This window comes from Rhipicephalus sanguineus, chromosome 3, assembly GCF_013339695.2.
Source record: "Rhipicephalus sanguineus isolate Rsan-2018 chromosome 3, BIME_Rsan_1.4, whole genome shotgun sequence".
NCBI classification, from domain to species: domain Eukaryota; kingdom Metazoa; phylum Arthropoda; class Arachnida; order Ixodida; family Ixodidae; genus Rhipicephalus; species Rhipicephalus sanguineus.
The window spans coordinates 106,194,112-106,211,006 of NC_051178.1; the positions used below are offsets into that span (position 1 = coordinate 106,194,112).

General features: G+C 45.4%; 1 protein-coding gene across 1 annotated transcript in view; it reads right to left on the reverse strand.

Annotated features, from left to right (window-relative positions):
• Positions 1–16,895, reverse strand: part of LOC119386905 (bcl-2-related ovarian killer protein) — a 198,641-nt gene that overhangs the window by 50,448 nt on the left and 131,298 nt on the right. The window contains exon 2 of the mRNA XM_037654181.2: positions 5,408–5,665. Within this exon, the coding sequence (XP_037510109.1) occupies positions 5,408–5,665 (258 nt within the window). The remainder of the gene's footprint in view (positions 1–5,407; positions 5,666–16,895) is intronic.

Below are 16,895 nucleotides of genomic sequence, written 5' to 3' on the forward strand. Positions count from 1 at the left end.
TCCTAGGATTGCTAAAGCATCGCGACGAACCAGCATCCCTTCCGCTTTTCCGCACCATAAAAAAAGACATCGCCAGACCTGCGCGCAACGCGCAGCATAGACACAGCGAAAGCTCGAAGAGCGGCCTTCGTAGAGCCCGTTCCAAACTCTCTTGGGGCCACTAATACAAGTACACATTAAGGGTACCCACTACGCCATAAATTATAATTAGTGTGAAGTAGGGGAGCACCGGAAATGTCACTCTTCGTCTTTCCTGCGATAAGCGAGATACCAGCTCCATATCTGTAAGACATTATGTGCACTTTGTTGATGCTGCGGCTGATGACGATGAAGAATTTTGGCTGAGCACTTTGTTGTGAGTGGGAAGCTTTAAGCCACACACTCGTTGCGCAATCAGCATTGTGTGACGCTAGGTTGTTATTTTACTCTTCTGCCAAGCTATATTACATATGTTAACGCGATTCCTTGCCCGACATGACGTCTGTATAGGGTATTTTCGCGAGGAAGTTTCAAGCAGCAGCGTGGCTCTGTCGAAGATTCCTCGACTGCCAAGAAGAGGGTCCGGGTTCAAATCCCCTACGGTCCGGAATAGCTTTTCATTTATTTCATTTTTTTTTATTTTGCGCGATAGTGGTTACCGACACCGGCGGCGGCGGACGGCGGCGGCGGTTAGCTACACCTCTCCCGTTGTGATCTGGTAACAGGTTTCACTGTAAAAAAAGGTGATTAGCCCTTCCACAACAACATACGTACCACAACGGTAAACGATTATGTCATCGCGTATTAATTGGATATGTAATCTGTCTACTGGCATGTTGCTACATATTACAGACAGACTGCATGAGATTTTTCGAAAGACCACTTCAAACAAATCAAAAGTTCAAGGGGAAATGGAGGCTTTACATTACCACAAATTGCAGATCAAAGTACGTCACTAGAGCCAACGTTAGCACAAGAAGCACTGTCTTCTACAAAGGTTGTGCAGCATGAAGCTAGACGAATACAGAGACTACAAGGACGAGCGCTCGTCTTCGTCGTCTCTTTGTCCGTCCTGCTTCGCGCTGCACAATCTTAACGAAAAACGCAACGCCAACTACTCGAAACCACTGCTCTTCGAAGCACTGTCATCGGCAGGAGGCCCCGTTGTCGCGAAGACAATGGACGGTTTGCAAGAATCTGCATGACGGCTTTCCGGCAAAGGTTTTTTTTTTTTTTTTTTTGTCTACCAAGCACTCTCGTTCACACTGTGCTTTTCTTGCTGGTTGTGCTTTTGCCGCTTCCAGTTCCAATGAAAGTGCGTCCCCCGAACGACAGGTTCCTCGTTTACCTTGCGTGCGCTGGTGGTCAACAATGGGGCCTGACTGCATTTCATGTGCACTGTAGTATTATGTGACGGGACTGTGTTTTCTTTTTTGTTTTTTCGTGCATCTATGTGAATGCACCTACATGAACACTTCCTAGGTGCTCTTTTGCGTGTTTTTTCTTTTCGTTGCTGTGATTATCACGTATCATAATCTGTGAAAGGGAGTAGCCGGTGCCACACAAAAGCGCTAACATCTCCTAAACACCACGTAATAAAAAGAAATGAGGCCTTAAAGTCACATAGTAATTTTTGAAAAGAAGCATTTGTGGTGTTCGCGTACCATCACTGGAATTAGGAGCTGCAGAAGCACAGCGAGAGAGAAAAGCAGTCTGTGAAAGAGAGTGCTTGGTTAGGAAAAGAAAAGAAACTTGCAGGAAAGCCGCCTTGCAGATTTTTGCAGACCGTCGTTAATCCTCTATAACCATTGGCTCCAACAACAGAAAACAACGTACTTTTACATACCTTGATGAGAAATCGTTAACAGAGAATGTCGTTGAAGCCAATGTTTCTATAAGTAGACTCGTCTTCGTCAAGGCAGGAAAACACGTCGTTAAGGAAGGCAGCAACTGCCTTCACGATCGAAGACAATTTCACTTGTTGAAATGTTGCTTCCGCTACATTCCCTGTTCAACGGTTTCCCATCATTTCAAGCCTCCGTCTCCACCTGTACTTCTGCCTTATTAGGATTTTTCGACATACCTTGTTCCACGCGACTTAGCGTTAGGAGTGCAAAACGACGGGACACAAAAGACCGTGTCTCTCCCTTTGCCGTCGTTATGCACTCGTCAGAATGCGTCACAAGTATGTCCCAGCAGGCTCAAACGTCAACCCTTCTGCAGCTTTCTCAACGACTTGTCAATACACAGAGTCACTGTGCCTGTCCTCTATTTCGAAAAAGTTTCGCACCCCGAACACAACAAGACTGAACGTATTGTTAGTTATCAGAGAAGTCGCTGCCGTTTTCCGGGTTTCGGCAGAATTTTCTGAGCAACCGCTAATTATATATATATATATATATATATATATATATATATATATATATATATATATATATATATATATATATAGAGAGAGAGAGAGAGAGAGAGAGAGAGAAACGTTGGTAAATATCCCCTTCAGGCGCGAATTATGATGCACTGTCTGCAAATGTCTCAAATTCGCACAACGTAATTCTAAGGCACTCAATATTACATTCCAAGAAAGAAAATAAAGTAATATGCTGTTGTTTGTGAGTTTTGCTAATTAATCTTAATTAGAGGATAATTGAATATTTAATTACTCAGCAGTCAGTCATGTTCCATTTTTATACAAGAATAAGGAAATTGTTGGCTTAAAATGCATGCGCAATTTGTTTTTGGTTGCGTTCATTTCGTGCGGAGAAAAATAATACTTATGACGTTGGTCCTGGAATGCGGCACGTCGAACAACCCGTCTAACATCGTAGTGCCTTCACCAAAGTGATCGGTTATTGTCATACTTAGCACATTGAGGTTAAGTCAAGGCACGTTGACCATGCAGAAGGTTCAATTGATGCTATGCGCAATGTATATAGCCCTTTCTTTCCGGCTAGTCCAAAAAACTGGCAAAAACAAGTTGCGTCCACATATGTGGATGTTGCGCCTGAAGGGGATATACACCGGTCAGCGAGGAAGACAAACATTGTCATACATAATGCACGTTTCCTTGTAGGGTAGCCAACCGAGCCAAAGCTTGGTTAACCTCCCTGCCTTTCCTCTTCGTATCTCTCTCTCTCTCTCTTGCTGCTTCGCACATGCACCTGGTAACGCGATATTGCACGACGATACCGCTGTGCATACGCCCGCGAACTGTATATAAACATCCCTCTTGACAATATTTGCGCGAAAACACGGGGTCAAAAAAAGATCAACACAAGGACGAGTGCTTCTGATAAGTGACATACGCATAACCAAGTCTAGAGTCAACCCAAGGTTAAGTGCACATAGGACAAAGGCTCAAAGGCTCAGTGCTTACTCTATTCCATGGTCAAGCATATAGAAGATCGAGCTCGCGTGCAATAGTGCTAACGTGTACTTAGCATAAGCCTCCTGCCTGCCCAAAGCTTCAAATTACTGAACACTCGACTTGGAAGTCCAGCCAGCCTGCAGAGAGTTGGTTGGAGGACTACACGCCTCCCCCCCCCCCCCCCACCTCCCCCGTCAAACATGTCAGCATACGTGGCAGGGCGCATCACGCTGATCCGAACATCTGTCGAGCCAAATGCTTCCTCTTGGCACGGCGACTGCCATTCAAACGTCGTCTTAGAATCGTGTAGTATGAATCCTCAGCGCATCTTCGCTTCTCTCTTCGCAAGGGCATAATAAATTATCCGCGAGCTTATACTGCTAGGAGACAGCGGCTACGATAGCGGAGCTCATTGCTGTCGTTGTTGTTTAGTAACACAGGCTGAGATGCTAGTTGGTACGTTGATTAAAAAAAAGATTATGCACGAATATATGACAGCACACAAGGAAAATCGACGAGACAAGTGAACTGATCGAGGCATTCTACATCGAAAGAAGCGAGAACAATTGCATAAACACTCCCAGTTACTAATTTACAAAAAATGAAAGCTTTCGTTTTTCAGATTTAATGTGTTGGGACATGTGTTACAGTTACAGTTTTTCTTTTTGCATTCTTAATAATGCAAATGTGCGGCGGCTCCTCCCCTCTGACCCGCTTCGTTCTGTATATTCACTCGCCTTGGATGTGAATAAACAATTGCAAATTTTCCGCGATAACACTGCATCATGCGTTTTGTACGCAATACAACGAAGCAAATTTAATGCAGGAGGCAAGCGTACATATAGAGAAACATGCTATAAGGCATGTTGCGCATATCGAGCCTGAACGTCCTGGATGTCTACATAGTTAGAAAGGCAAACATAACCATGCGATTATTTGACGTCGAGTTATCTGCTTCACTTATCAAAGCGAATTGAGAAACTTGAGAAAATTTTAAGTCGTGCGCGATGTAAATACAACATATATGGAGCCTTACTTGGACAACTAAGCTGGAGTCAAGTAACCAGAGCCGCAAGTGTACCAAGGCACCTTGTAGGGACTACCAGATATTGTTTGGAGCTAACAGAATGCACCTAAGGCATGTCATTTCAAAATCTATAGCAATGCACATGAAGCCATAGACATACTTTAGTAAGGCTGCACGTGCGATGTAAGCAGCTAAACTGAAGCTGCAGTGTGACTGCTGGCATATAATGACGAAAGCGCGTGCCACCTCGTCCTTATGTGCCATCGTAGTAATCTGCAATTATAGATTTGAAATAACACTGACTGACCTTGACATGAGAAAGAATCGCTATGTCACAATAATCTCACAAGAATAACTGCTCATGCATGGAACATGCCTTAAGCTATTAAGTTGAGAGAATCGTTAGACCTACAATCCATAGGGCATCGACTTGGACATTCTTCGCACTTGTGGAGCTGTTAGGACAATCAGCAGGTATCGTCGCTTTACAAAATGTTGTATCAGTTTTACTCGCATTGTTGTCGCATAGCATTGCAATATGCCATGTGTTTACTTTGCAACGAAATCGCACCGCACAAGACAAGCAGTACCCGGCACCTTCATGCGCTTTGTTTCTTCCATTTCTATGTTCATCAAGAAAGAAAGAAAGAAAGAAAGAAAGAAAGAAAGAAAGAAAGAAAGAAAGAAAGAAAGAAAGAAAGAAAGAAAGAAAGAAAGAAAGAAAGAAAGAAAGAAAGAAAGAAAGAAAGAAAGAAAGGAAGAAAGAAAGAAAGAAAGAAAGAAAGAAAGAAAGAAAGAAAGAAAGAAAGAAAGAAATGCTTGATATATGTGCGTGTACTTTCCAATAAAGTTTAGTTGCGAGTTCAGCGCGGTGTCGTCTCTTCCACTGTCCTTGTCTATATTTTGCGCTGTTTTTACATCCCAAGCATGAACCACCAACTAGCCCAACTTTCGCTATTATTGTAAGAAAGAATGAAAGAAACAAACAAAAATTCTACAAAATATGTACAGGAATGGGGTACAAGGCACCTTACCCATCCACCTTGCTGACTGATCCATGTGGCCAGGTCCCGCTCGACGAAGAGACCCAGGGCTTGAACGAGGCCTAACACGTACTCGGGGTGACCCAACTTGACGCAGTCGACGGCGAGTCCTCCGGAGACCGAGTACAGGGCCACGATGCGACCCCACGAGATGTCGTTGCGGAACAGCTCGCGAGCCACCGCCTCGAACACGTTCTGCACCGCCGTCTCGGAGGGCAGCGCGTGCACGCCAATGTTGCCCGTCACCGTCTGCCAGAGAGGAATCAACGCATGCATGTTACTATCACCATAGGAACGGGTATAGTAAGCAGGGTTTAACCGTTAGGGGGCGTAATGAAAAATTAATTCACTCCCACTTTATTACGCCTTTGTCGAGCTGCACACATGTCATAGTACCGAGATACGCCAAAGTATATAAAACGTGTAACCGCAAGCCCCACCATTTGTGAGCTTTCGGTGGTGGTGGTAGTGGTCATGTTGCAGAAGGCGGATTAGCGCTTTTCGTGTGATTTTAGATGCGAAGTATCTTAAGGCGGAGCTCAATCCGGTGGTGGTGGTGGTGTGCGGCGTGACCACCCTTACTGCGCATGCGCATACCCTCTCCACACACCTCCTCTCCACTCACCATCTCCCCTTCCCCTCTCCACTTCCCTCTCCCTCCCCTCTCTACTTTCCCTCTCCCCTCCCCTCTCCTCTTTCCCTCTCCCCTCCCCCTCTCCTATACCCCTCTCCCTCCCCCTTTCCACTCTTCCTCTGAAACGGCGGGCTAGACATGCCGAAATTCTACTCCTGCGCAACGCCGCGATGAGCTCGAGCGCATGCGCGTTCCGCTCCCCTTCTCTCTCCTCTCCTACGCTGCCCCCTCACGCCCGCCTGTCGACCGCGTTCCCGCTCGCCCTGTGAGAATTAACGGCCAGGCTAGATGGAAATACGACGCGCGTAGCGTCCCTCTTCGCGTTCCACGACGCGAGGTCGGTAGCATGCCCAACGAACGCCAACGGAACGCGATCGTGCAAGTGCTTCGGCTTCACATCGCCTCATGGTCCCCTCTAGCGGGAGATGGTGTAATTTTTCTCTTGCATTCTGTCTGTTTGTTGCTATCTAATCCAGTATGTTGTGAATCTTTATTTCGTCTATCAGAACTATATTTGCGTACAGTTATTTATTAATTATTGGTACTTCAGTGGCCACTCCCTTAGCACTGCTGCAGCGCATCCCACGCGTAACTCGAAGGTTGTGGGTTCGCTCCCAACTGGGTGCAAGTTCTTTATCGCCCAATTTAGTGTCCCTCTACCTTGTGATTACTACATTTGCAATTAAAACTTCGGGTAACTTTCACTATTTTCATGTCCTAATTAACCCTGCCTTCAAATAGTTACGTCTCACAAAAGGGGCCCTTACATTCATTCATCGTATTTCACTTACTGAGTAGACAGGCCACATAACTGCCTGCCTACTTGCTTCTTACACAGCACATTAATCAACATTGTATCGCCCAAATTCACGTACTTCACCGCAATGGAAGCTTCTTGTCAGCCCTGTTTCTTTACCTGCCCACGACAGCAATGAAATAGCTTTTGCAGTCGTGCGAATACATCACATAGGCATGGTTGCTATGCGCAAAACGCTTTTACACCCAGGTTGCGCCCTCAGAAAAGATAGCATTACTTTTTAGTTCATTTTCTCCCGTACAGTGACTTGTTAAATTCTTTGTGACCAGTAGTTATGTGTACTTGTAATTTACATGCTCCCGTGACCTTTTCACGTCTGCACTCCCTCGTTCTAACAAAAATTCTCAACAAACACTGCTATCGACCCACTAAATTCGTATACGTGCATAGCGATTCATAGCTTTTCTAGGGCAAATCCAGGACAAACAGACAGTGGTTGTCACATCGTCGTCTGTGTTGTCTTGCATGACAGCGCAAAGAAAACCTGAATATTTAATACTTATGGAACCATATCGAGCCTTTCTCCCTTTCTCTTTCTCTCTAGTTCTCGGTGCGTGTGTGCGCGCTCGTGTTGTGCGTGTGTACGTGCGTGTTATGTGTGCGTGCGTGCGTGCGTGCGCGCGCGTGTGTGTGTGTGTGTGTGTGTGTGTGTGTGTGTGTGTGTGTGTGTGTGTGTGTGTGTGTGTGTGTGTGTGTGTGTGTGTGTGTTCGTGTGTGTGTGTTGGTGTGTGTGTGTTGTACATGCGTGCGTGCGTGTGTATTTTGGACACCGTGCGCCGTAACCTTCACCGCAGCCTTCATAAACAAAAAAAGCACTACAACAGCAGCTGGAAAGTTTAAGCAGGAAGCAGGACTACTCTCAACTCAGCTTCCCTGTTTAACAGCCCAGTCACGAAAGTTTAGAATCAAGGAAGAACTCCTACGCTGGGGCATTTCAAGGCGGGAAGTTTGCGCGCCAGGGTAATTAGTGTAGAGGCCCTCCGGGGAAGAAGCGATCTGCGCTGGTTTCATGGTGCCTGGCTTGAACGAGAACAAACGAATCGAGGGAAGAGGCCTCTTAAACTGTTGCTCCTGCAGTTGACAGATAATCTCGTAGCTTCTCAATTATGCAAATGTAAGACCACAGCCGCCGATCGACATCACTACTAATCAGGGACAAATATAATAATTACTTCGCATTGCAGAAAGCATACATGCAGAACATAAAGATGTTGGGTTTAATGCACGTGCTACATATACTTTCCTTGCATTATTGTCTGTTAGTTCTCATTATTATTGTGTCTAACAAAGAAAAACGAGCCCTTAAAAGTCATCTTCTTTCCTTCGGACACTATAGGTGTGAAATACACGAACCACCTACAGAAAAGCTTTGCGAAATAATTTCTTCGATGTGTGCCTGTGATTGGATATGATAACGTAAGCTTGAGTTGAACAGACAGTTCCGCGCGGCGACGTCGTGCAAGACACAGAACGACGTGCAATCGCGCGTGTTTAGAACTGAAAGGCAGCGTCATGCGCGCAGCGGCCCCGTCAACGTCATTTCCGATGCGTATACGTAAGCTCCTCAGCCACGTTCTTACGATCAAATATTAAGGTTAAAACCCCCTAGCAATATCTGCAGCACAGAACTTTGTATCATACCACTTGCATAAAAAAAAACATCTCACTGCTGAATGGGACTGTTAAAAATTTTACTGAGCGTGATTTCAATATGCTAAACTACCAGCTCGTCTTGACACTGCTGTTGTTGCCGGTGAATGGTATAAGGAATAGAGAAAATAAAGGAATAAATAACGAGAACAAAGTTTCAGAACACCACCACCCATCAAGCGGTTCCACAACGTCGGGGCAATAAAAAAAAACTACGAAAGGCGGCAGGGAAGTTGTTCGTCATTTTAATGGCGCGCGTACCTTTAAAGAGTCTTAGGCAGCTCAGTGGCATAGCATTCTTATCAAAAAAGACTGTCTTACTTTTATGTTACTGGTGGGAAGGTTTTTTTGTTGTTGTTGTTGTTCTGTGTGTACACAGGCTTATTGCAGCAAAGTAAAATCTCCGTGTATGCTAAAAACCATGAGATAATTCTTGTCGTAAAAGCAGATTTTACTTGGCTAGCCGTGAGCTATGATGTAGAAGCAGCGTCTTTTTATTATTTTTGTGTCAACTTTAATTTCACCTCACAGCTGCTTTCTGTCGCGTGTGACTACAAAACGGTCTACATATCGACTTCTTACAGATTTTCGCGATAGCTGATAGCAGCAATACTTTTCAAGTATTTCTCTGCGTTCTTGCCTGCATTGAAGTCTAAATCACGTATGACTATGTATTGTCAAACACTTCCGTATTGAATACTTCGGAGTACCTTGCAGAAGTATGGTCTAACTGTAAGCACAAAGGAAACGTGAAGGGCGCAGTGGCCTGCCGTCTACAAAAGCGCCATGTGGGAGTGACAGTTTTGCGAAATAAATATCTAAGGCGGGAATAATAATTCGACGACGCGCGAAGTAACGGAAGTCGAATACGTCTAAAAACGTTAAGAGCGGGTGTACGGTTGATACGTCACTTATCAGTAATAGTTAGTGAGGCGTTTTGTTATCTGTAGGCCTTGAAGGTCCTTAGCGATAAGTCTGAAGCATGTACGTGTTCACGCATACTCCAGTTATATCTGGAGAATGAGAAAACCCAGCACTAATTGCAGCGATTAGACGCAAGTACAACAACGCTGATGTAGTGCACGCGTTTGAGTTTGACGGAGACGACGGTCGCATTATTATTCTGCGTATGCTTTCGATTGTTTTCACAGACGCGTACTGACTCGAAAAAAAAAAGGAAGACAGGGCTCAGCAAGTACGAGTTCTTCAGCTTCTGGTGTTTCAAACATTATGCTCAGCAGGTCAGCAAAAATATACATGCACTGTATTACTTCAGCGCTATATGTATGATACAGCCACAGATGATGATGCTCTTCGCCTTTCTATGTAAGGCCGCTTCTCTGATGCAGAGTCCAACTCGTGGCCTCGAAGACGAGCGAAGTTCACTCTTTCACTGTCTCTCTTCAACGCAACACAACCCACATACGCGAACAGCGGTTTCCATTCATGCCATCACTGGCATCACGCCAGCCCATACGGCGGGCGCCGACAAGTCAGAAAATGGTGAGGGAAGTGTTGTGTAGTGTACGTGCGTTTGTTGCTGTCTCCTTGTGTGTCTGCGTGTTTTTGTTATCTACTGGTCCGTTCTCCACTTTTTAAAGACGTTTTCTACTATGGCGACAGAAATATTGAGCGCTGTAGGCTTTGAAGAATGGCACGAAATGGCGCTTTCGGTGTGATAATACACGAATAAAGTTAATGGGATCAGGAAAATAACATTCATCACGTTAATATGAATGCGACAGGTGGCGAAAGGCCAGAAAACGTTAGATGACGAATATTTTCAATTTTTAGAGCGCAGCTTTAAGGCGCCCGTTCCTGCGTTGAGCGGCGTCGCCGTTGGCTGGCGTCGGCGTAACCGATATAGCGAACGAGAACGAAAGAGAGCGACCGCGGAGTCTGCCGGTATCACGAGCCACTGGTCTCTAACCTCGCTTCCTTCCTCCATCACGCGCGCTGGTCTCTCAGTCGGATCTCGTGTGCATGCAGGGCTGGCACTTCCATTGCGGCTGGCTTCGCTTGCCGCAACGGGGCTGTCGGCGTTTCACTTGGTTCGGGACGCCTGTAATGCACGTAGTGGTGTGCGTAGCACTCGAGCGCTGGCAGTTTCTGTGGCCATATTTAAAGGATGTTACATTACTAGAACTGCGGAGAGCCAAAACGTCAAACACAGTTGGCGTTGAGTCAACTCGAAACTGCGCTTAAAATTCGCATTAGGCGGTATCGTAATCGTCGGTGAATTTATTTGTTTTTCCTCATCGCCTTGGTTGGACATCCTGCTGTATAGTGCGTGCTATTCTGTAATACACTGGTTACCACGAAGAGGTCAAAGTTGAAAAAAACTTCGGCTACTTCGTTTCTCCTTGTTACACAGGATACGTAGTTTTTTTTTTCTTATTTCAGCACACTGGTAACGGGCACACAGCTAAATATACGATAAACTAGATGCATCATCTGTTGTGTGTATACCAGGCGATGAGAGAGGAACCAACGCATTAAAGTTAGTTCTTCATCTGCTTCCTAGAGGACACTAAGTATTTTTGCATACGGACAGCGACACGAAGAAATGAAGGAGGTGTGCCATATACAGCTCCTCTATGCAAAAAGAAAATGTAAGTGTTCTTTCTGCTCCAGTTAAGTATTGAATCTGATAAGGCACGCGCCGGATGGTCAGCGAGAAATAGCAGAATAGATTTTTCATTTTTGTCCTGAACGTGGAATTGAAAATGACGTCTTAATGCAGAACATCGTACGTCTATATCTCTCACGGAATGTGAAGACACGTAACTGAAGCATAGATAGAAATAAAAACAGAAGTGATTCTATTATCACATGGAAAACTTCGTGCATTAGCACTGATGTGTAGCGAATCGCCAGTCTTAAGTACTTATGCCTCGCGAAACTAAAGTGAAGCTATACCATGAGAGAGACACGCAGTGCATGCAAACTAAAACAAAAATCCGAAGCTCTTCTGCAGTTTTTTGCATAAAATACCCCTTATCATCACGGCAATTCAATAAATGTAACGACACTGGGCATGAGGTTTTGGAGGTGCGATCCCAGCATCGGCGCCCGCATTTCGATGGGAAGCGAGTCAAAAACGCATTGCGTGCTTTTAGTTAAGGAATACGACGTGATCACGACTGATATTGAGCGCTTCACTACGGTGCCCCTTATAATCCAATGTGCCATTTTCGGGATGTTACATCGAACAATTTAACTGAACCGCGACATTGTTACGAAGAGTGCAGTTCACCGCTCAGGTAACGATGTTTATGTCGGGGTCATATTATACCACACGGCTCAAGACATCACATGCGCGAGGGCAAGAGCCAGACGCTTTGCCCAACGAACCAGCCGTATTATTATGCGCGCCTGGCTCGGCTAATTTCCCCACCTGTCGTAACTGTCGACGAACTGCGTTTAATGACACCTGGGGCCGGCGACGCGAAAATGGTGGATACTTCCATACACGCGCCCAGGTTGAGACTCTATACACGCATTTACGGACCGCAGACATCCCATCTCCCCAGGCCGCATCCGCTGAGTGACGTATAAATCGTGCGCCTTCGCTTTCTCGCGAAATCTTCTTCGGTGTCTGTTTACTGTTTATTCTTTAATCCATTAACGCCGCGCCAGACGCTGGCGCGCGCCATTAACGCGCGGCCGCGAACGCGGGAGTCGTTAGCGATCCGCCGATCGAGCGAGCGCTTCAGTTTCGACACCGCTTTAAACGTGGCTCTGCTATAAGCAGCTGGTCGTATGCAGCGAACGTGCACACTTGCCCGTTTATCGGGGCGCTCGGCAGGGGTCGCTCGTTTCACGCAATGAATATACGTTGGGTTCCAAGCAAGCGCGATCGACCTGTGACGCCCACCGGCCCCGGCGTCAAGCACGCTCGCCAACTTTTGCAGCGGTTGAGAGCGAAACTTGGGAAATGATGCGGACTTGACGATGGTGACAGCCATCTTCATAGACGTTATTCATTTTATCTTGCTTATTTGTCTTGCCGCGAGGCATAACAGGAGAGGGCACAGAGTCAAAGATGCAACTGTTGAAATTTTGGGATATGCGTGGGACTAGCCCGGCGGCGCGGGGTCTCCCCTGCGTCTTCTCTGGACCCAGATAAAGTTTGTATCGTCATCATCATCATCATGTAGAATAATGAAACTGAGACTATTGGCTCAGTTCAAAGTATATTGAATTGTAAGGTATACAAAGCCCAACAAGTGAGAGAAAATGTACTATAGCACAGCAATGCTCATACAAAATATGAATGGGTAGCTCTTTTAACAAATGGCTTCGTTCGGTTACGCGGAGCATCATCTAGTCTGTTCTATAACTCCGTAGTGTGAGGCCAAAGAAAAAAAAGAAGCATGAACACTGAAAGCAATCAATGTGACATCTAAACGGGGGGGAACAGATACTTTGCTAAATTACTTTTAAAAGAATAAACATAGAAAAGTATACCCCCGTAACTGGATCCCTCGTTGAGGACACCTCACAACGGCGTGCAAGAAACGGGGATCAAAACAATATTGGTTTATGGGGATTTAACAGCGACTCAGGCTACTAGAGAGGCAGTAGTGGAGGTTTCCGGATAATTTATAGAACCTGGGGTTCTTTGACGTGCACCGACATCGAACAGCACACGGGCCTCTAGCAAAGTGAGCTAGAGTTCTAGCTAACTGTATCTCTACCATTTCGCCGCCATCGTAATGCGATCGCCGTGGCCGAAGTCGCACCTTTCGGGTCAACGGCCGAGCAGCGTAATTACTGAGCCACCGCGGCGGGCGAATAAAAGAAGAGAAAGAGGAAGGGAACGCCAACAAGAAACCCAGACAAATGGACTACACGGTGTTTCAACTAGCCTGCGCAAAGTATTTTTTTTTTACGGATTTCAAGTAAAGGGCGGAAGAAAGTAAAGCAGGGCAGTTAGCATGATGAAATAATCCGACGTTTCTGAACAAGTGCTACAACAAGTGCTACAACTACAGCAATCTTTGTTAATTACTCGTCATGGCAGATTGGCAGTTAGCATATAGATGAAATTTGCCTTGTCGGAATTTTTCGTAAGTGTGGTACACGAATGTAATTGCAGTCACTTTCAGTCGACTTCATTGCACCACTACGCCGCGTAGTGGTGCAATGAAGACACATCTAAGAACTGTAATTAATGCTATAAAAAAGATCGTTCGTGTCTAAGTTCAGTCTCGGCATCATCATTTCTGAACAAAATTAGCGGCCTCCGTGCGTCCTCTGCTGCACTTCTTGTAAGAAGAGGTGAGCTAATTGCCGAGTGGCGCCCAGTATACAGATACCGTACGGAAGCGTAGCGTGACTAAGTTATGTGGCTAACTCGAAGCAGACTTGCAGCTATGTGTATGTGGCGTATGCGTACGCAGTTTAAGCATGCGTGTGCAAGTTTGGTAAATTGCATTGCACATTTTTCTCACTTTGTCTTGGTTCATGTGCTTATCTTTTACTGTGTATGTGTTCTTGCTTGCTTGTGCGTGCGTGCGTGCGTGTGTGTGTGCGTGCGTGCGTGTGCGTGCGTGCGTGTGCGTGTGTGTGCGTGTGTGTGTGTGTGTGTGTGTGTGTGTGTGTGTGTGTGTGTGTGTGTGTGTGTGTGTGTGTGTGTGTGTGTGTGTGTGTGTGTGTGTGTGTGTGTGTGTGTGTGTGTGTGTGTGTGTGTGTGTGTGTCACACATACACAGCTTTGTACTCATTCCCAGAGACACGAATTACGATAGCAAAATATATTAAAGCAATGAAGTTTCCAGTGCAGTACGACAACCAAGTAGTGCAAACGGACTTCGAGAAACTTTAATCCCGAAGGACTTTTCCAGCCACTCTCAGCGAAATCACACAAATTTTGTTTCGAATCGCTTAATGAGACGAAATAACCGTCTCTTCTTTTTTTTATTATCTCTTGTCCAGATTGAACAGGCTGCTTCTCTCGTACCTTTTTTAAGAAGGGAAACCGGAAAACGTTTTTCCGGATAATCGTGCGGACTCGTCGAGGATTTTAAAGAAATTCCATATTATGCTAAACAAAAATCTGCATGGGCCGCTCGAAATTGGCTGCTGGAACGCTTTAAAAGAGACTGCAGAAGCTTGTAAGTTCGACGTACGTCGTTTATTCTCTGGCAGGCCGGAATGCACGCGAAACCGTGGGAACGTAAAATAAAAATAAATAGGGCGCTCGCACACCGCAGTACATACTCCCGACGACTTTAAAACCAGCATAAATTTAAACCGCCGCTGGTAGCGCGTCCTAAATCTCACAGATTTTCCTTGTACTTTTTTTCTCTTTTCCTCAGCGGTCGGGTATCAAGAAATTGCAGTGCGGGGACCGGAAATGTACGAAAATTTTTTTTTGCTTCGAAGCTGGCAACGTGCTTCTCTTTTAAGAAATATTTCCGAAACCGTTTTCTTTGTCGTTCGTCTGAAAATTTCGTTCGTGATTTCAGATGGAAGAAAGGCATTTATAAAGGCAATCAACAGAGCAAGCATGGAACAGAATTGAAAGAGAGCGTAATAATGCGGTGGCCCTTTTTCGCGCTGCGATCGCCGTGGTCTCAGTTCTAACTAAAAATTTAACAGCCGAACGACGCTGCCCTGCGGGGAATGTGTTTCCGCGCACGAAGTCGCTTTGTCGTTCCACTTTCGCACGATTCTTTCCCTCTAAATCGACTTTAAACTGTTAAAAGCAATACCGCTTTCTCGGAAAAGCGTGGTTCGGATTTCCCCTGCGCTATGCCCCCGAGCATTTCTGCAGGTCTGTTCGAAACAGGTGCCCAATACACAAAGGCCTTCTTTTTCGCGTATTTCGAAGTGCTTTCCATTTGCTATTGCCCTGCGGCATCTGATAATAGCGTGTTCAGCAACAGTACCGGCGATAATTTGCTCTTACGAACAACATTTATGTGCCCGAACTCGCTTTTGCCGATATGGACTGCAGCTTAGGAGAATCCCGGCACTGCGATGTATACACGGTGTATGCTGGTACAAATTATGGTGTTCACATTCAAAAAAATTCCTAAGCGCGAATAAGTTCGTAATATCAACAACCAGCCAATATAAACAGAGATGATGTTATTAATTAAGGCAAGTGACCAATCAGAAGAGTTGAGAAAAGAAAAGCTTTTTTTTTTTAATTCGGCCATGAAAGAGCCGCAGAACGATGCTTTCGTGCAATAGGCGCAGCGAAAGCGTACAGTGCCAGTTTCAGAAGCCGAATTCGCGGTGCTTTTCGTTCTTAAGTGCTGATTGCCATTGCACATTCACAGGAATATTGAAGGTTAAAAATGAAGAGCTTGAGAACAAGGCGCCGCGTCGAAAGGCCTATCCGCAATCAGCATCATTTGAGAGTCACTAAATAAATGCCAGAAAGAAACGTCCCACTCGAATGCGTCAATGTTCGTAGATTTACTATACCCTTCCTACTTAGGCTGGCAAGAGTGCATTAAAGAATTAACAACGATACTGTCGACTTGGCCTTTAACTGGAAAGTCAATATTGTGAACCTCGGAAGAAGGCCCGCCAGGGCAATACATATTTCAACTTTCGCCCTTCCGCGCGAAATTTAGCATTAGTTAGCTTACAGCTGACCACTTCAGTTTACAAAGTAAGGAACCAATGGCGCCAGTGGTTCTTTTTTTCTTTCTTGACTAAACGGGCGCTTTTCATTGTTCTCGTTTGATCGCGCGTGCTCCCGTCGTCTGCGTCGCCAGTAAAATGAGATTACTGGAGGTAAGCGAGTTGTTTCTTTTTAGCTGCGCAGAAGTGTCGTTTAGGAAGCACTATTTAGGTTTCCTAAGGCTTTCTTAGGCTCGGTGATTTACAAGTGATGCATGACGGTGGTCCCCAACATTGTCGTACCAGATACGCGTTGCACCTGATATGAAGTGATGCGAAGTTTATTTATCATCACTTGAAGTATATACACCTTTTATCCAGTGGTTCAACGGGAAGGGGTGGCGAAAAGATAACTAAATACCTGACAAGGCACCGATCCCCGCCCAGTCCGCGATACTGCACAACACTTAGCCTTTCTACCTAAAACATAAATGCATAAATGTAATACATAAATACGGTAAAACTACAATAAGTACAGTGAATACAGTACATACCTATCTTCAGCGAAATCTGGTGCATCGCACTGAGCAAATGATTAAAATAACGCCGAGCTGAGCTAGTTGGTAGGCATTCGTGTTAAAGAGACCGGGCGTGCAAACATGGACACAAGAGAGAAGTCAAGACACCACAAACGTCTTGACTTCTCTCTTGTGTCCGCGTTTGCACGCCCTGTCTTTTAACACGTTCCTTGATTCATGTCATGCCAGTTGAAGGGTTAAAAAAAACAAAGCTACAAAG